Source organism: Hemitrygon akajei, chromosome 7, assembly GCF_048418815.1.
Source record: "Hemitrygon akajei chromosome 7, sHemAka1.3, whole genome shotgun sequence".
NCBI lineage: Eukaryota > Metazoa > Chordata > Chondrichthyes > Myliobatiformes > Dasyatidae > Hemitrygon > Hemitrygon akajei.
Window position 1 is genome coordinate 37,148,025 of NC_133130.1, and position 20,716 is coordinate 37,168,740.

The window sequence follows — 20,716 nt, forward strand, 5'->3', positions numbered from 1 at the left end:
TTGTAACCACATCTGCATCGTGTTGGTTGCTTAAGGAATTCATGTTCAAAGTTGATGACCTTGAATCTGAGCAAACATCTTTTAAAGAGAGCATGTCCTAGATGGGGTCCTTGATTATGGATGCAGTTTTCTTGAGACGCCACTTCTTGAAGGTGACCTCAATGCTAAAGAAGCTTGTACACATGATAGAGTTGGCTGAGTCTACAACCCTCTGCAGCCTCTTTTAATCCTGTAAATTGGAGACTCTCCACCATACATAAATAGAAACTTGCTAGAATCTTTGGTGACATACCAAATCTCCTCAAACTTCTAATGAAATATAACAACTTTCTTGGGGTTGCATCAATATGTTGGGTCCAGGATAGATTCTCTTAAGTTGCTCACCCTTCCACCACTGATCCTCAGTGAGGACAGGCATGTGTTTTCCCACCTTCTTGAAATCCACAATCAACTCCATGTTCATTGTGACTTTGAATTAGGTACAGGCAGTACCTAATAAAGTGGCCACTGTATATTCTGTTGCTGAATAATGCCAGCATGGAAGTACCTTTGTAATGAATCACCAAAGCTGATATTAAGATTATATTTATCTCAGATGTGAGTATAAGAAAGAGTTTTATTTATTTCTAGAATATCCCTTCCTGGTTCCTTTATTCTGCTACCTTAAACATAGATGACAGCTACTCTAATTTTCTGTTTAAATTTTGGTTGGGTGAAATAAAATTTATTATATTTGGGTGATCTCTCAATACATATTTAAAGTGCTGAAGAACACATTTGGTTCAATTGTGTCAGTGCAGTTACTTGCTTTGGTTCTTACTTAATCTCAGGATGGTGTTATTTGCTCAGCTTTAATTAAGTAGGTTTAGTGAATTGAATTTTGAATCCAGACTTTTGACTGTCAAAGATTTTTCTAGCTTTTTTTTAAACATATGTGTACTTCTTAAGCACCAACGTATATTTATTTTTTCTTCTAAATTCCACCAGGATTGGGAACTTGTTGATCCATTTCCCCTTCCTCTAGTTATAATGGGAAGCAAGTATGATATTTTTCAGGTACAGTGAAGCTTGTATTGGTCATTTAATTCATATTAATATGTAATATTTGTGAAAACTGTTCTGGTGATGTGTTAATTTAATATTTTTTCCATAGAATTTTGAATCTGAAAAAAGAAAAGTAATTTGCAAGACACTGCGTTTTGTTGCTCATTACTATGGAGCTTCACTGTTGGTATGTTTTTATTGTTAATGTTTGTAATAAGTTCAACTTTCTGTACAATTTCAAGTTTTTATCATAATGGGGAAAAAACTATGCTTTACTGGACCATTATTTTAGAAATAACATGCAAATTATATCAGGAAATTCTAGTGATATTTCTAGTGAAATTCTCTCTCACAGCTCCAGAGAACCAGATTCACTCCTAACTTTAAATGCTGTCTACGTACACATTCTCTCAGTGAACATGTAGTTTCCTCACGGTGTTCCAGTTTCTTCCCACATGCCAAAGATATGCTGGTTGATAGACTAATTGGCTATAGTAAATTGCACCTGTGGAGATGGGTGGCAGGAAAATTGGAGACAGAGGATTTGATTCATGTGTGAAAGGAGAAAAGATAAGATTGGTTTAGATAGGTACTTGATAGTAGAGATGAGTATAATGGGCTGTTGCAGGTGACCAGAAGTTGCATTAGTGGTATAGGATTAAATGAGTATCTTTAGAGAAAGGAAAAGATCAGATATGCTTAAGGAATTCCAGAGCTTAGGTCTTTGGGAATTGAACATAAACACCAGTAATGGAATGAATAAATAAATACAGGAAATGAGCAAAATTCCAGAGAGAAGTCCAGAGGAAATGGCGGAGATGGGGAAGACAAGCCCCTAGAAAGATGAGAATCTCAAAACCAATGCTAGAGACATAGTAAAAGGATAGGGGAATGATTCAGTCCAAGTTAAGATCAATGAGATAGGATTTTGGAGGGAAACATAATGGAGGCTGGCCAGGAGTAGACCAGTTTGAAGGAAATTAAGGCAGCAAATGAAATGTACCAAGGGTAGAGTCATTTGGAAAAGAAGGTCTCAGTAGAATCAATATGAGGTCCAAAATTTAATGTGAGGTTAAAGTGAATCGGAAAAGGAATTGCCAATGGTAACCAAAACAATGATTCAATATTCACAATATAGATGGGCTGACAAATAATAATTATGAACAATTGATGAGGTAAAACGAAATAGTCATGAAGGAGTGCCAGCTTGCCTTTTGCCTCCTTGCATGTAAAAACCAACAGTGTAAAAAATGGTTTTGGCCAGTGTGACTGATAGAGGAAACCAAAGTAAATCCTGAATGGTTCTTCATTAATTATACAGATAATTTCATCAGAATCAGGTTTATTATCACTGACTTGTATGTTGTCAAACTTGTTTTGCAGCAACAGGAGAGTGCAAAGACATAAATTACTATAAATGATGAAATAAATAAATAGTGCAAGAATAAACAAGGTAGTGGTCATGGTTTTATGGACAATCATAGGCATGATCCTTTGTGAAATGGCTATATTTACTGTTTCCATTTCCTCTGTGCATGAAGTAACATCAATCAGTCAGAAACTCAGCCATTTACTTCTCTTGTCAGCAATTTGAACTTTGTATCAGCTTTGTCAAATAGTAACAACCTAGAAGAAAAACTTTCATATCAAATCCTATCAATATTATATGATATCTATTTAGTTTTTCAGCAATAAATCAGAAAGTACAATATCAAAGATGCGAACTGTCCTGAACAATTTGGCATTTGGCACTGATAGAAGGTGAGTAGCATTTTGTATTTCACTTCCAGTAGCTAAGTCTATGTTGTGGGGAATAACAGTAAAATTCTCTGCCATTCTTGAAAAGAATCACACTAAACACTGGCTTGCTAACTTTGATTCTTGGCAAAACTGATGATGGCTCTGTTTGAACACTGCATGTCAGCTCCTGATCTTGCAGCCTAGAAGGGTCCAATAGTTTTTCCAAAATGGTGGAATGAAAGTGAAATTTTTTAGATTAAAAATGCTATAACCTCAAAATACTTAATTTATTTTGTTTTGTAGCAAAACAATATCTTTAGAGTACAACAAACCACTGTTTGTCCCTGCTGGGATGGATTCATTGAGTCAGATTGGTAAGTGAACAACAGAAATTGATAAAGCACACAAAATGCTGGAGGAACTCAACAGGTCAGGCAGCATCTATGGAAATAAGTAATCTGTCAAAGTTTCAGGCCAAGACCCTTCATCAGGACTAGAAACAAAGGGAGAAGATGCTGGAATAAGAGGGTGGGGAAGGTGATAGATGAAGCAACATACACAAAATGCTAGAGGAACTCAGCAGACCAGGCAGCATCCATGGAAAAGAGTACAATCCTGCTGAAGGGTCTCGGCCCAAAATGTCAACTGTACTCTTTTCCATATATGTTGCCTGGTCTGCTGAGATCCTCCAGCATTTTGTGTGTGTTGTTTGGATTTCCAGCATCTGCAGATTTTCTCTTGTAGGTGATAGGTGAAGCCAGGTGGGTTGGGGAAGAAGAAGCTGGGAGGTGATAAGTGGAAAAGACAAAAGGGCTAGAGAAGAAGGAATCTAATAGGAGAGGAGAGTGGACCATGAAGGAAAGGAAAGGAGGATGGACTCCGGGGAGGTGATAGGCAGGTGAGAAAATCAATGTTTATGCCATAAGGTTAGAGGCTACCGAGACAAAGTATGAGATGTTGCTCCTCCAACTTGAGAGTGGCCTCATCATTGCAGAAGAGGAGGCCATGGACCGAATGAGTATAGGAATTGAAATTGTTGACCGCTGGGAAATTCAGCTTTTTGTGGCTGAGGTGTTTGACAAAACGGTCCCTCAATCTATTCGTCTCTCACCAGTGTAAAGGAGGCCACATTCAGAGTAATGGATACAGTAGATGTGTTGCCTCACCTGGAAGCTCTTCTTGAAGCCCTAAATGGAGCTGAGGGAGGAGGAGAGTGGGTAGGTGAGGCACTTCTGCCACTTACAGGGAAAAAAGTGCCTGGATGGAGATTAGTGGGGAGTGACAAATGGACAAGGGAATCACAGAGGGAACTATCCCTGTGGACAACAGAGAGGGGGAGGTAAAGATGGGTTTGGAGATGGCAGAAGTTACGGACAGTGATCTGTTGGATGTGGAGACTCATGGGGTGGTAGGTAAGGGCAAGAGGAACTCTATCATTGTTTAGATGATGGGGACATGGGGTGAGTGAGGATGTCCAGGAAATGAAGGAGAAAAATTGGTTCTATCACACAATAATCTATAATGCTGATGAGCTACAAATTCCATTTGACAATGGTAGTTATTATAACATATGACTGACATAGAGAGGTAACTTCCTGCAGCCCACCTTATCACAAGAGCAGGAAATTAGATGCAGTAAGCTGACCTGACATCTGAGTGGCCAGGAACGATTTGCCCATTTACTTATTCTTTTAATGTGACCTGCAAAGAAAAATGGCTTTCCTCTCAGAATATCTATTTATAATTTGATGGATTCTTTGAGTGCTTACTAAAATTGGCAACCTCTTATTTATGTGCTAAAAATACACTTTCACAGTGCCCCAGAATCAGAAATCAAACTGTCTTTTTTATTAGAATAATTCAGCCCATTGTATATTAGAATGCTTGTGTGTTAGTCTCTTTAACTGCTTGAAAAGAAGACTTGTAAATGCTTGCTATCTCCCACAATTTATCGTGGGACTGAACTGTTATGAACTTCTGAAAAGGAAGCTCCAAATGCACCTTTTAAATACCGTAGATTCCGGACTACAGAGCGCACCTGATTAAAAGCCGCTGGCTCTAATTTTAGAAATAAAATCAATTTTTTAATTGTAAAGGCCGCACCGGATTTTAGGCCGCACCGGATTTTCGGCCGCAGGTGTCCCACGTTGTAATATGAGATATTTACACAGAAAGATATTACACGTGAGGATTTTTTTAACTTTTAATTAAATCCATATTGTAACAAAAACAAATACATATTGCAAATGCTTTTTTTCGAACCGTGCCCGTAACGCGGCTACTTTTAAATACGTTGCGTATACTTCTTTACTGAACAACATTCCAATATCTCCTAACGACTGGTAAAAAATATATATACTGCAGCCTACCAGGAAAAGTTATTGATCATCTTTAACTTAAAAGCAGCGTTCGCTCAGATCCAAAGCCGCTCGCGTAATGCGCTCCCTCCCTCCGTCCCGTTTCATCGCAAACCGGCATTTTCCCACAAGACACCGCGAAACCGGGTGTGACGTCATAGCATCCCGCGATGTAGTACAGAAAACAAATATACCGGTAGTTAAAACTCTTCTAACTTTAACTAGAAAATGAATTACTAAGCGAAAATATTATAAACTAAGTAACTGCCATAAAGGCAGCACAATGCTTCGAGTGTTTTCCATGTTGATGAGGGTGAGTACAAATGACTGATTTACAATAATTTAATTGTGAAAGTGCGCTTGATTTATCGTACAATTTCATTGGACCTCTGTGAACTACTCATCAATTTTATTGGTCTACTGTTATGAGGCAAAATGTTTACGAGGCGGCATGAAAAAAAACCATGTATTAGCCGCTCCGGATTATAGGCCGCAAAGTTCAAAGCTGTTCAAAATGTGGGAAAAAAGTAGCGGCTTAAAATCCGGAATCTACGGTAGTAACTCAGACCTCTATGCCATTTTTTTAGCACCAGCCCATAGTGTATATATACATTGCTGTTTAATCCTAACCCCCACCCACCATTATTATTGTTAATGTCTTTTGGAGAAATTTTACATTAATTCCTTGCAAAATAAACCTGGGACAAATTATAAGAAACTCGGTGAACAATCAAGAACCAGTGAAGCATTTCTAGGACTTCAGCAGACCTACAACCAGTGTGATAATCATAATTTTGTCATCTTTCTGCAGCAGATTGCAATTTCGTAGTATGTATTGCCATTGAAAGTCTTAAATCGGAACTTGTCCAGAATTTTACCTGCATCTCTAGTCATTTAAATGGCAGTTATTTCATATGAAACTATTTTTCATGAACTGTGGAAAAACCCAATAAATGCTTACTGCTTGTCCATATGAATTCCAACATGAGCTTGTTATGTAGAACAGTCAAGGTGGGGAACCCTAAAATCCTTTTTATTCTATTAATTATTATTATTGTTGTATTTTTATATTTTTCTCAGCTCAAGCTGGTAAAACACACATAGCCAAGCACATTTATTTCTGAAGAAATAAACTTCGAACTATTCTAATAGTGTTTACTATTGTGGCTTTATGGAGAGTTACATAAATTTTGCTGTGTAGACCTAATTTTGACTTTGGGATACCAATTGTGGATGTTATTATTGGGACAATATAAGACCATAAGATTTAGGAGCAGAAGTAGGCCATTCAGCCCATCGAGTCTGCTCTGCCATTTAATCATGGGCTGATCCACTTCATCCAGTCATCCCCACTCCCCTGCTTTCACCCCATACCCTTTGATGCCCTGGCTAATCAAGAACCTATCTATCTGCCTTAAATGCACCCAATGACTTAGCCTCCACAGCCGCTCACGGCAACAAATTCCACAGATTTACCACCCTCTGACTAAAGTAATTTTTCCGCATCTCAGTTCTAGAAGGATGTCATTCAATCCTGAAGTTGTACCCTCCTGTACTAGAATCCCCTAACATGGGAAATACCTTTGCCATATCTAATCTGTTCAGGCCTTTTAATATTTGGAATGTTTCTATGAGATCCCACCCCCCCTCATTCTGCTGAACTCCAGGGAATACAGCCCAAGAGCTGCCAGATGTTCCTCATACAGTAACCCTTTCATTCCTGGAATCATTCTCATGAATCTTCTCTGAACCCTCACCAATGTCAGTATATCCTTTCTAAAAGAGGAGCCCAAAACTGCACACAACACTCCCAAAGTATGGTCTCTCAAGTGCCTTTTAGAGCCTCAACACCACATCCCTGCTTTTACATTCTATACCTCTAGAAATAAATGCCAACATTGCATTCACCTTCTTCACTATCGATTCAACCTGGAGGTTAACATTTAGGGTATCCCAAGTCCCTTTGCGTCTCTGCATTTTTAATTCTCTCCCCATCTAAATAATAGTCTCCCTGTTTATTTCTTCCACCAAAGTGCATGACCGTACACTTTCCGACATTGTATTTCATTTGGCACTTCTGTGCCCATTCCCCTAAACTATCTCAGGCTCTCTGTTTCCTCAACACTACCCGCTCCTCCACCTATCTTTGTATCATCAGCAAATTTCAGATTCAGATTTTTTTTTTAGCCACAAATCCCTTAAATCCCTTAATACCGTAGTCCAAATCATTGACATACAAGGGGTGATTGATAAATTCATAGCCTCAGTTAGAAGGAGTCAATTTTAGAAAACCTAATACATTTATTTTTCAACATAGTCCCCTCCTACATTTACACACTTAGTCCAGTGGTCGTGGAGCATACCGATCCCTTCTTTGTAGAAGTCAGCGTCTTGGACCTCCAGAAGTGGTCCACAGCAGGGGTGATTGATAATTTTGTGGCGTAAGGTAGAATGAGATGAGTTATACAGCTCTCATTATATGCACGTGCAGTTCAACTCTGAGTGATTATGCAGAAAGTTTGATGTTAATAAATCATCTCCTTCTACCTGTCAGGACTCCCAGATCCGACACCCAGAGCAAAGTACTAACCCTACCAACATGCTATGTTTCCCTCAGAAAAATGCAAGGAAAAAAAACAAACAAAGTCCATTTACCCACTTACCTCACCGAAGCCTGAATGAGCCAAAGCCTGTCGCTTCTACTCTCACCACTGGCCTACTCCTGACAACTGACCACCCCGACAATTATACATATACACATACTCAGTTCATATTCCATTGCCTTTAAATTTCCTCTTTTAATTCAGCATATTTCTGGAGTCTTTCACTTATTGATTTCTGTATATAATGTGTGTTTGGAATGGTTGTTTCTATTAGTAGGTTATTCTTGCCCGTTTATCCTGTGTTATTATATCCGGATTTTATTTTGGATTGTCCTATCTGTAATAATGGATCAGTCATAATATACTTTTGTAGGACTCTGACTCTAAAACTGGATCAGGCTTGTACTTATAGTAAGGTATGGTTTCTTTTATGAGTTTGTATTTTAAAGCAAGATTTTGCTGAATGATGTTTGCCGTTTGATTGTGCCTGTGTAAATCATCAGATTGAGTCAAACTGTTGTTCTTTAATGATTTATTTTTATTATGTTATTTTTGATAATTTTGTGTTAACCACCTGGTCCTGTATTGCCACAAGGAACCCTTCTGTTTCTGGGAGGAGGTCTCCAACACTTCCTTGTTGACATCTCATCTGATCAGATCATGGGGATGTCTTCCATGGAGGGTCTTTCTCTTCTTATTATTATTTCTTATTTCTTTCTTCTTATTAATATTCTTATTACTCTTCTTATTCTAAGGTATTGAAGATGAGTATAGAATTCCAACCAAAGTCAACATAGACCCAAAAGATTAAACCAGGAAATTAAGCTATCAGGGGATCTATTTTATTTTGTATTTCTGGCTCTCAAACTTCACTTGTGCAAAATAATTTCTTTTTTCATCATTGTGCTGTGCACTTCTGGCTGTTATAGGATTATAAGATTTTTATTTGCAGGGACATATTGAACATTACAAACAAATATGCAGTGATGTTTGGAAGCATGCTTCATGCCAATTAGTTTTGATCATCTGGAGCTGGTAAATCTATGTGTAAATATTACAGCAGATTCACAGGAACCTTAAATCTATTTGTATATAATTTGTACTATTTAAATCTATTTGTATGTTTCTATATGCAGGATCTCCACCTGTTGCTGAAGTTGAATTAAGCAAAATTAGTGCACGAAATCCAATTGATCTGTGGAAGAAAGTATATGAGAGGTTATTCCCATGTGAGGTAATTTGTAAGCTAATGAGTAGTATACTAAGTGCAAAACACAACAGGTGAAGGAACTCAGTGGGCCGTGCAGCATCTGAGGAGGGAAATGGATAGTCACTTTGCAGAGGTTCTGTATTCAATCTACTGGAGTGACCCTGAGCTTCCAGTTGCCCACCAATTTAATTTCCACCCCAGTCCCACACTGTCAGAGGCCTCTGCACTGTTATAATGAGGCCCAACACAAGTTTGAAGAACACCATCTCTTCAATCTGAGCACATTCAGCAATGAATTCTCCTACTTTAGGTAACTTGCTCTTTTTTTGGCTGTATGAGGACTGGGGTATTTCTACTTGCCATCCACTTGGAAGTTTAGCTCAGCTTTTCCTCTCCATTGTGTAGTCTCACCTCCTTGAGCATGTCCCTCAACCCCTCAACACATGTAGCAGCTCAAATTCTGTATTTCACCCATTTGGCCTCACTCCATTAGGAATGTTCCATTTGGTTCCCTCCCAGGACCTCTGTACTGAAAACTAACTTGTTTCTCTCTTTTTCCAGATTTAACAGAGGGCCTTGAACCTAAACTGTTAATTCTGTTTCTCTTTCTATGGTGCTGCCTGTCCTGCTCTGTGTTCCTGGCATTTTCTGTTTTATTTTAAATGCCAGTTAACATTTATACCATAAAAGTAACAGAGTATGACCATCATCAACAAGAAAGAATCTTGCCACCCACACATGCTGACGGTAATGCCTTGAATGATTATTCCTCTGTCATCAATATACCTGAGTCACCATTAACCAGAAACTGATCGGAAATATACTAGGACAATGGATGCTTGGAAAATGTGAAGAATTTTTTTTAAGTAGGCAGTGATAATGAACTAGCTTTTCACACATGATGAAAGCAGAGGTGAAATATAACTTCAAAAGGAAATTGAATAGGCATTGAAGGGAAATAAGTTTTAAGAGCTTTGAAGACTAAGTAGGAGAATGGGTCTGACTGGATTGCTCTATAAATTGGTAGCATAGATTTGATGGACCGATTAGCTGCCTTCTGTGCCATGAATGGTGCATTCAGATTTCTGTAAATTTCTACGTAAGCCATGTTATCTCTAGCTACTATTTTCAAGCTGGAAAGAATATTGTAAAATCTAGTTAAGCTTCCATTCTAAACATGGAATTTGCTTGTGAATAATTTAATTAACATGTAAGTCTTTAAACCCTAAATCTTAACAGACTTGTGGCTAATCAGTTTTGACTTTTTACGATGTATGTCAGTGATCTGGACTATGGGATTAATGGATTTGTGGCTAAATTTGCCGATAGGTGGGGGAATTGGTAGTGTTGAGGAAACAGAGAGCCTGCAAAGAGACTTAGATAGTTTAGGGGAATGGCAAAGAAGTGGCAAATGAAATACAAAGTTGGAAAGTGTGTGGTCATGCACTTTGGTGGAAGAAATAAACTGGCAGACTATTATTTAGATGGGAGTGAATTCAAAATGCAGAGATGCAAAGGGACTTGGAATACCCTAAAGGTTAACGTCCAGGTTGAATCGGTAGTGAAGAAGGCGAATCCATGTTAGCATTTTTTTCTAGAGGTATAGAATGTAAAAGCAGGGATGTGATGTTGAGGCTCTAAAAGGCACTTGTGAGACCACGCTTGGAGTATTGTGTGCAGTTTTGGGCTCCTTATTTTAGAAAGGATATACTGACATTGGAGAGGGTTCGGAGAAGATTCACGAGAATGATTCCAGGAATGAAAGGTTTACCGTATAAGGAACGTCTCAGCTCTTGGCTGTATTCCCTGGAGGTTAGGAGATTGAGGGGAGATTTCATAGAAACATTCCAGATGTTAAAAGGCCTGAACAGATTAGAGATACGGCAAAGGTATTTCCCATGGTAGGGGAGTTTAGAACAAGAGGGCACAACTTCAGGATTGAAGGACATCCATTGAGAACAGAGATGTGGAGAAATTACTTTAAGTCAGAGTGTGGTAAATCTGTGGAATTTGTTGCCACGAGCGGCTGTGGAGGCCAAGTCATTGGGTGCATTTAAGGCAGAGATGAATACGTTCTTGATTAGCCAGGGCATCAAAGGGTATGTGGAGAAGGCAGGGGAATGGGGATGACTGAAAGAATTGGATCAGCCCGTGATTGAATGGCAGAGCAGATTCAATGGGCCAAATAGCCTGCTTCAGCTCCTATATCTTATGGTCTTATAGACTTAATTGTTTTCTACTTACAGAGTACCAGAGAGTTCAAAGAGATTTTGGACCCAGCCAAGGACCCACAGTATGCTGAACCTGAAGTGGATGCAATGAGGACACAAAAGGACCAGGTAACTTATAAAGTTTCAATAAGATGCATATTTTATTTATCTATCATATTTTTAATCCATTACCACCGGTGTCATTGTCAGGATTGTATCAGTTGCAGTTCAGTTAGTAACTGTGAGTTCAAATCCACTCTAAGCACTTGAGTACAAGAATCTAAGATAGTGTGATTTGTATTGTTGAAGGTGCCATCTTTCAGGTGAGAATCTAGGTCTCATCCACTCTATTAGGATTTAAAAGATACTGTGTGGCACAACTTTGAAGAGAAGGAGAATTGGATTGAGGCCATTATTTATTCTCTTTCTATTTTCCGTTACAACTATAGGTATTTTACTACCAATTTAGTACTTTTAGTCATGAAATATGTTTTATAAAGACAAATGCTTCAGCATCAGGCAATTCGGGTTCATTTCCGCCTCTGTCTGCAAGGAGTTCGGACGTTCTCCCTGTTACTGTGTATGCTTCCTCTGGGCGCTCCAGATTTCTCTCACATTCCAAAGACGCGTAAGTTAATTGGTCATATGGATGTAATTTGATGGCACAGGCTTGCTGGGCTGGAAGGGTCTGTTACCATGCTGTTACTAAATAAGTAAAGGTCCAACACCCCAGGTTGCCAAGCTAAGTTGCTGAAAAAATTGGCAAATGTTTTGAGACTTTTACACAGTATGCAAAATGCTAACATTGAAGGACTATACCATAAAAAAATGTACTCCTCAGCAGATAAAGTTATTGCTGAATATAAGCCATTTACCTTTTGCTCATAATTCATTGCTGAATATGTATTTAATAAGCAACTTTTTAACTATTTGCCTTCTTTTAAATATGTAATGTTTTACTTCTACTTTTCAACAATGTGTAGATTTTTTTCTGGTATTGTTCTTTATCATGTTACCTCTCTCATCTATTTCCTTGCATTAGGTTTCCACTTTGCTTTGGGCTAATACTTGTCAGTTTGGCACTGACCTTGTTTTATTAATCATGCTTAGTTAACTGCTCAGAGACTTGAAAATTTGGGCTATGTACAGATTTTGTATCACTCCTAATGCTTTGAATTCAATCCAGTGTTTAAGAGGTTTACTAAAGAGTGGCAACAGTTTATTTAGCATGGACAATATATGCTTCATACTTGGAAGTGTGTGTTTGTTAAATTTCAATTTTATTGGCCGTGCTTTCAGTTTTATCAGCACTATTACTAAAATTCCTTTTGTAGTTTCTCTGTTTATTAAACCAATAACTTCAAGATGCATTGTACATAAATTGACAAATTAATCTGAGTAATTATAAAAAGTTGCAAATTTTCCTGAAGACAAATTTTCCCAACTCATAGGTCAGTCGGTACTCTTTCTAAAAATGAATAATCATATATGAACGATGAATCCAGCTAATAATGTTATTACTTTGAACTCACAACAGTTATGCCATTATGCAAGTTAACCTTGACTTAGAGTTCACAAGATTCCCCACAGATTATGATCTACAATTACCCTAGGTTACTTCAGTTCATTTTAGTCTTGGCTTTTCCCTAACGAATATCTTAAAGGCTTTCCATGAATACATTTCATTATGTTATATCTGATATATTACCAATAGTTAATTTTCAGAAATGTTTTCCGTAATATTCTTAAGAATATATGTGATCTTTGCCAATGTCAATCTAAGGCATATCACAGGAAGTAAACAAGAATTGTCTCTACCTGTATTTGGGTATTTGTTGATCTCATGCTGTTATCAAGTTGAACGTCTGCTGTTATCAAGTTAACAATTCAGTGTTACATAGTTTTGTGAAAAACAAATATTTTTAAATGGTTATTCCCAACTCTGTGTTGTCAAGGTGTGTGTATTTGTCTGACCTATGGTCAGCTATGACAAATTTCACCTTGAGATAAAGAAAGTAAGTAATCTAAATTAGGTGCAATAAATATGCAAAATAATGAAAACAAATCTTCCTCATAACCTTTCAAACACTTTGAATTATTCTTTAGTAACCCTTTTTAGGAATTCTTCATATTGATCTACATTTAATTATACCTTCTGTATATATAAATCACATTTTAAAACCAGTTTCACAAAAGTTCTAATCCAAGGTATAAACTTGCTTATGGGGGAAAAAAGCTAAGGTTGTATTGCAGTGTTCAGGTTCTGTATCAGGCAGCAATAAGTAAACAAACTTATTTTGGCCCCTTCCACAAAAAGCATTTGATTTTTGGGTAGTTTAATATGTGTTAGTAAACACTAGGTTTAACCTCATTTTAAAGAGTTCCTTCACAGTAAAGTGTAACATTTCTAAGACCATAAGACATAGAAGCAGAATTAGGCCACCTGGCCCATTGAGTCTGTTCTGTCATTCAATCATGGCTGATCCTTTTTTTAAAATCTCCTCCTCAACACCAGTTCCCGGCCTTCTCCCCATAAGCTTTGATGCCATGTCCAATCAAAACCCTATCAATGTCTGCCTTAAATACACCATATGACCTGGCCTCCACAGCTGCATGTGGCACCCCTTGGCTAAAGAAATTTCTCCGCATCTCTCTGTTGAAAGGGCGCCCCTCTATCCTGAGGCTGTGCTCTCTTGTCCTAGACTCTCCCACTTTGTGGAAACATCCTTTCCACATCTACTCTGTCAGAAACGTTCAAAAGGTTTCCATGAGATCCCCCCCCCCCCCCCCGCCAATCCTTCTGAATTCCAGTGAGTATAGACCCAGAGCAAGCAAACGTTCCTCGTATGATAATCCTTTCATTCCTGGAATCATCCTTGTGAACTTCCTCTGAACCCTCTCCAATACTAGCACATCCTTTCTAAGATGAGGGGCCCAGAACTATTCACAATAGTGAGGCACTGGCCTCACCAGTGCCTTATAAAGCCTCAGCATCACATCTTCCTCTTGTATTCTAGACCTCTTGAAATGAATGCTAACATGGCATTTGCCTTCCTCACCACTGACTCAACCTGCAAGTTAACCTTCAGGGTATTCTGTACAAGGACTCCCAAGTCCCTATGCATCTCAGATTCCTGGATTTTCTCCCCATTTAGAAAATAGTCCGCACATTTGTTTCTACTACCAAAGTGCATAACCATGCATTTTCCAACATTGTATTTCATTTGCCACCTTCTTGCCCATTCTCCTAATCTGTCTAAGTCCTTCTGCATCCTACCTGTTTCCTCAACATTACCTGCCCCTCCATCAATCTCCATATTATCTGCAAACTTAGCAACAAAGCCGTCTATTCCATCGTCTAAGTCATTTATATACAGTATAAAAAGAAGTGGTCCCAACACCGACCCCTGCGGAACACCACTAGCCACTGGCAGCCAACAAGAAAAGGATCCTTTTATTCCCACTTGCTGTCTCCTACCAATCAGCCAATGCTGTACCCATGTCAGTAACTTTCCTGTAATACTGTGGGGTCTTACCTTGGTAAGCAGACTCGTGTGGCACCTTGTCAAGGGCCTTCTGAAAGTCCAAATATACAACATCCACTGCAAAGCCTTTATCTATCCTACTTGTAATCTCCTCAAAGAATTTCAACAGGTTCATCAGGCATGTTTCCTGGAAACCATGCTGACTTTGTACTATCTTGTCCTGTGTCACCTAATACTCCATCACCTCATCCTTAACAATTGTCTCTAACATCTTCCCAACCACCAAGGTCAGGTTAACTGGTCTTTAATTTCCTCTCTGCTGCTTTGCTCCTTTCTTAAAGAGTGCAGTGATATTTGCAATTTTCCAGTCCTCTGGCACCATGCCAGAGTCCAATGATTTTTGAAAGATAATTTCTAAAGCTACTACAATCTTTAGCGCTAGCTCTTTCACAACCCTAGGGTGCAGTTCCGCTGGTCTGGATAGCTTGTGTACCGTTAGGTCTTTCAGCTTTTTCAGCACCTTCTTTCTTGTAACAGTAACTGCGCCCACTTCTCTTCCTTCACACATTATAACATCAGGCACACTGCTAGTGTCTTCCACAGTGAAGACTGACACAAAATACTCATTTAGTTCAGCAGCCATCTCCTTTTTCCCAGTTATTGTTTCTCCTGCCTCAATTTTTAGCAGTTCTATATCCACCCTCATCTCTCTTTTATTTTCAACATATTTGAAAAAACTTTTACTGTCCTCTTTGATATTATTTGCTAGCTTGCTTTCATTTTTCATCTTTTTCCTTCTAATGATTATTTTAGTTGCTCTCTGTAGGTTTTTAAAAACTTCCCTATCCTCTAGCTTCCCACTAATTTTTGCTTTGTTATATGCCCTTTCATTTGACTTTACAGTAGCTTTCTCTTTCGTTGTCAGCCACGGTTATATTATTTTACCATTTAAGTATTTCTTCACTTTTGGAATACACATGTCCTGCACCTTCCTCATTTTTCCCAGAAACGCACACCATTGCTGCTCTGCTGACATCCCTGCCAGCAGCTCCTTCCAATTTATTTTGGCCAACTGCTCTTTCATACCACTGGAATTTCCCTTACTCCACTGAAATCCTGCTACATCAGACTTTACTTTCTCCCTATCAAATTTCAAGTTGAATACATTTATATTGTGATCACTGGTTCCAAAGGGTTCCTTTACCTTAAGCTCTCTAATCACCTCAGGTTCATTACATAACACACAATCCAGTATAGCTGATCCCCTAGTAGGCTCAACGACAAACTGCTCTGTAAAGCTATCTCTTAGGCATTCAACAAACTCACTCTTTTGCAATCCATTACCAACCTGATTTTCCCAATCGAGCTGCATGTTAAAATCTCCCATGACTACCATAACATTGACCTTTTGAGTCGCCTTTTCTATTTCCTTTTGTAACCTGTGGTCCACTTCCCAGCCACTGTTGTGAGACCTGAGCTGCCATCAATATCCTTTTACTCTTGCAGTTCCCTAACTCAACCCACAAGGATTCAACATCTTCCAATCCTATGTCACATATTTCTACTGATTTGATGCCATTCTTCACCAATAGAGTCACACCACCCCCTCAGCCTACCTTCCTGTCCCTCCAATATAACGTGTAACCTTGGACATTCAGCTCCCAACTACAACCTTCCATCAGCCGTGATTCAGTGATGGCCACAACATCAGTCCTGGCAATCTGTAATATTGCAACAAGATCATCCACCTTATTTCTTATCCTACGTGCATTTAGATACGACACCTTGAGTACCCTGTATTTGCTATCCTTTCTGATTCAGCACCCCTAATGATTTGATACTCAACCTGTTGCCTGCAACTAATTCCCATCACCTGTCTGCCCTTCCTGACAATTTGACTGCATGCTGTCTTTACTTTTTTACCATCCATCCTATCCTGAGTCCCTTCACTCTGGTTCCCACCCCCCTGTCAAGTTAGTTTAAACCCTCCCCAACAGCTCTAACAAACCTGCCCATGAGAATATTAGTCCCGCTCGGGTTCAGGTGCAACCCATCACTTTTGAACAGGTCATACCTCCCCCAGATGAGATCCCAATTATCCAGGAACCTGAAGACCTGCCCCCTGCACCAGCTTCTCAGCCACACATTTATCTGCCAAATCCTCCTGTTTCTACCCTCACTGGTGCGTGGCACAGGCAGCAACACACAAATTACTACCCGGGAGGTCCTGCTTCTCAGCTTTCTTCCTAGCTCTCTCAATTCTCTTTTCAGGACCTCATTGCTCTTCCTTCCTATGTCATTGGTACCAATATGTACCAAGATATCTGGCTGCTCCCCCTCCCTCTCTAAAATGTTGTGGACACGATCTGAGACCCTGGCACCTAGGGGGCAATATACCATTCAGGTGTCCCGTTCATGTCCACAGAATCTCCTGTCCGTTCCCTTCACTATTGAGTCCCCTATCACTACTGCTCCCTTCTTCTCTCTCTTTCCCTTCTGCACCATGGACCCAGGCTCAGTGCCTGTAACCCGGTCGCCGTGGCGTTCTCTTGGGAGGTTATCCCGCACAAAAGTATCCGAAGTGGTATACTTGTTTTTTGAGGGGAATGGCCACAGGGGTACTCTGCTCTAACAACCTATTTCCATTTCTCCTGACAATCACCCAGCTACTCTAAATCCTACTCTGACTTGTAAAGTTTGTGCTGATATTGTTACGACTTGAAGTTTAACAGGTCAAATGCAGCCATGTTATATGCAAGTTCATATTATTAGTATATAACACATAAGCCAGAGCATTAAAGAGTAAAGTAAAAAAAAAAGACGTTGGCAAGTCATATTCTCAGAAAACATTGAAATATTTGAAAGCATTGTTAATGTTTAGTATACATGATATTTTCTTGGAGTTATCAGCAACAGAGACTTCCATAAGCAATGTTCTGTTTGATATCTGGGTAAAATACTGAGTTGCAGGGTTATTGTAGAAAATTCTTGTTCTTTACACAAGTGAATAGAATGCGTCAACTGCTGCCTCAAAACATTTAAATATTGTTGGTTGTCTGTCATATCCAACCATGTGAGAGTATTTTAAAAGTGGAAAAGCTGTTAAACTGGGGCAGTCCCATTCTCTCAACCTCAGTGGCACGTGTAGTGTCGCAACTGGGGTCTTCCTTTTTTGCAGTGGATGGCCATGACTTCTGTGCCTTGCCATGCCTTTTGCTCTGCACATAGTTTTGCAGAACTGCCTACCTGGTTGTTGTATCTCACTGTAGATCTCATTCGCCAAGTCCACTGGAGCTGACATCACATGCTAGGACAGGTATGTCCCTATCTCACCAGGGTATGAAGGCTGCTGGCTATCCTCGCCTGGTTTAGCCCACTTGTGGAAGTGGTCTACTAGGTTGTAGCCACTCTCACATGTAAACAGCTACTTGGAGCCAAAGGTGAGAGCTGAGTGTCCAGTGGGGCCCAACAGTGAGTGAGTTGCCCCAGAAAAGACACAGCAAGCCTCTTCCCAGACACCCCATACATCTCTTTTAAAGTCTATGCATTATATATACTCATTTGAATGTTAGATTTCTTGACCAAATAATTCAACCATCCACACACAAGAGATTCTGCAGAAGCTGGAGATCCAGAGCAACACACACAATATGATGGAGGAATTCAGGAGGCTAGGCAGTATTTATGGGAATGAATAAACTGGTGACATTTCAGGTCAAGACCTGTTCTCAGGTCTGGAAAGGGAGGGGGAAGATATCAAAATAAAAAGGTGGATGGAGTGGAAGGAGGATGAAGTAGAAAGGAATAGCTGAAGCCAGGTGGGTGAGGAGGTGGTTGAAGTTGAAAACTAGGAGGATATAAGTGGAAAAGGTAAAGGTCTGGAGAAGAAAGAATCTGATAGGAGAGTGGATCATGGGAGAAAGGGAAGGAAGAGGGTAACCAAAGGGAGGTGATAGGCAGGTGAGGAGAAGAGGTAAGAGACCAGAGTGGGGAGTTGAAGATGAGGATGGGAAGGGGGAAGTAATTACTGGAAGTTAGAGAAATCGACATTCATGCCATCAGGTTGGAGGCTACCTAGACTGAATATGAGGTGGCCTTACTGTGGCAGAAGAGGAGGCCATGGGCCAACATGTCAGACAGAGAATGGGATTGGATTTAAAATGGTTGGCCACCGGGATATCCTTTTTGTGGATGGAACACAAAGTGACTTCCCAGTCTTCGTCATGTCTCACCAATATAAAGGAGACCAAATTGGGAGCACTAGATACAATAGACAACCCCAACAGGTTCATGGGTGAAGTGTTTCCTCACCTGTAAGGACTGTTTGGGGCCCTGAATGGAGGTGTGGGAAGAGGTGACTAGGCAGGTGTAGCACTTCTGCTTGCAGTGATAAATGCTAAAAGGGAGATTAGTTCAGTAGTGAGGGACAAGTGATTCATTGAGGGAGCAATTCCTGCAGACAGTGGAGAGTGAAGTGGGAGATAAAGATGCGTTTGGTGGTAGGGTCCCATTGAAGATGGCAGTAGATGCGGAGAATGAGGGTGGTAGATAAGACAAAATGAACTCTATCCCTGTTACGATGGTGGGAAGATGGGGTAAGCATGGATATCTGGGAAATGGAGGAGAATTGGGTGAGAGCAGAATCAATGGTGGGGGAAAGGTAACCCTATTCTTTGAAGAAGGAGGACATATCTAATGTTCTGGAAAGGAAAGCATCATTCTGGATCCAAAGCAGTGGAGACAAACTGAGAAAAAGAAATGGCACATTTTGCAGGAGACAGGATGGGAAGAAGTATAGTCAAGATAGCCATGGGAGTTGTTAGGCTTATAAAAGGTATTAGAAAACAGTTTGCCTCCAGAGATGGGAACAGAGTGATCGGGCAAGGGGAGAAAGTTGTTAGAAATAGATCGAATGAACACAAGGGCATGATGGAAGTTGGTGAAATTGATGAGCTCAGCGTGGGTGTATGAAGCAACGCCTATGCAGTCGTCAATGTACTGCACAAGGAGTTGGGGAGTATTACCAGGGAAGGCTTGGAACATGGACTGTTCCACACAGCCAATGAAAAGGCAGGCATAGCTGGAGCCCATTCAGGTGCCCATAGCTACATCTTGAGTTTAGAGAAAGTGAGAGGAATAGAAAGAGAAATTGCTGAGGTGAGAACCAGTTCTGTCAGACAGAGGAGAGTGGTGATGGGGGGGAACTGGTCGGGTCTGTTAAAGCAGTGGAGAGCCTTCACTGATTAAAAGAGGTCAAACAAGTACTGTGCATACTTCCTTGTGAATTGTAAGTTATAGCTTTTTTTTTGAGAGAATTACTTTAGACACTAGTATTTGCTAAGCCTATAACAAAACTTTTCAACTTTTTATTTTTATCTTTATTCTTTCAGGAACTTGAGCATTATAGAAGAAATGCTTCTAAATTATGGAAAGAAATGGAACTTGATGTACGTGGGAAATAATTGAACATTAAGTATGCAATGGAGCATTTTTGATTCAAACAATTAATAATTTGTGTAATTCAATATTAACTTTTTGGCAGTTATCTATAAAGGGCATTAAAAAGCCATTATACTTGAATTATTTTAACACTATTGTTTGTTTTGTATGCAAACTTGTATTGCACACTTCAGTTCTATTTTGATGATTTAATTTCTGTTCTCCCCTCAGTCTGATGGTAAGATTTGTCTATGGGAAAATTTATTATGTACATTTTATATTTTTAAGGCATACATTTTAAGTATGGCTCTATTAGAAAGGATATAAAATAAAAAGTGATTAGAACAAGGTGCAACTTGCCTGTCTGTCTGTTTCACTGATGAATACATTTTGTTAAGTTTTTAAAATTGTCAGAGATTATGCAGAATGGCTGAGCGGAAATAGTATATCCTTTTGTTCCAGACTGCCTAGTTCTTTCCTCAGTTGGCATTTGCAAATATGAACATCAGGAGAAATATCCTAATGGTTGGACAGCAGACTTTCCCATATTCTGAAACATGAGAAAATCTGCAGATGCTGGATATCCATCTGCAGATTTTTAGTGTCTCAGAATATTGGAATGTCTGAA

The 20,716-nt window shown here is 39.5% G+C and overlaps 1 protein-coding gene across 1 annotated transcript in view; it reads left to right on the forward strand.

The window, feature by feature from the left end:
- Positions 1–20,443, forward strand: part of dync2li1 (dynein, cytoplasmic 2, light intermediate chain 1) — a 40,786-nt gene extending 20,343 nt beyond the window's left edge. Inside the window, exons 7-13 of the mRNA XM_073050649.1 lie at positions 988–1,056; positions 1,154–1,231; positions 2,726–2,805; positions 3,088–3,158; positions 8,881–8,978; positions 11,201–11,293; positions 20,040–20,443. Coding sequence (XP_072906750.1) covers positions 988–1,056; positions 1,154–1,231; positions 2,726–2,805; positions 3,088–3,158; positions 8,881–8,978; positions 11,201–11,293; positions 20,040–20,111 — 561 coding nt within the window. The 3' untranslated portion in view covers positions 20,112–20,443. The remainder of the gene's footprint in view (positions 1–987; positions 1,057–1,153; positions 1,232–2,725; positions 2,806–3,087; positions 3,159–8,880; positions 8,979–11,200; positions 11,294–20,039) is intronic.
- Positions 20,444–20,716: the final 273 nt, after the last annotated feature.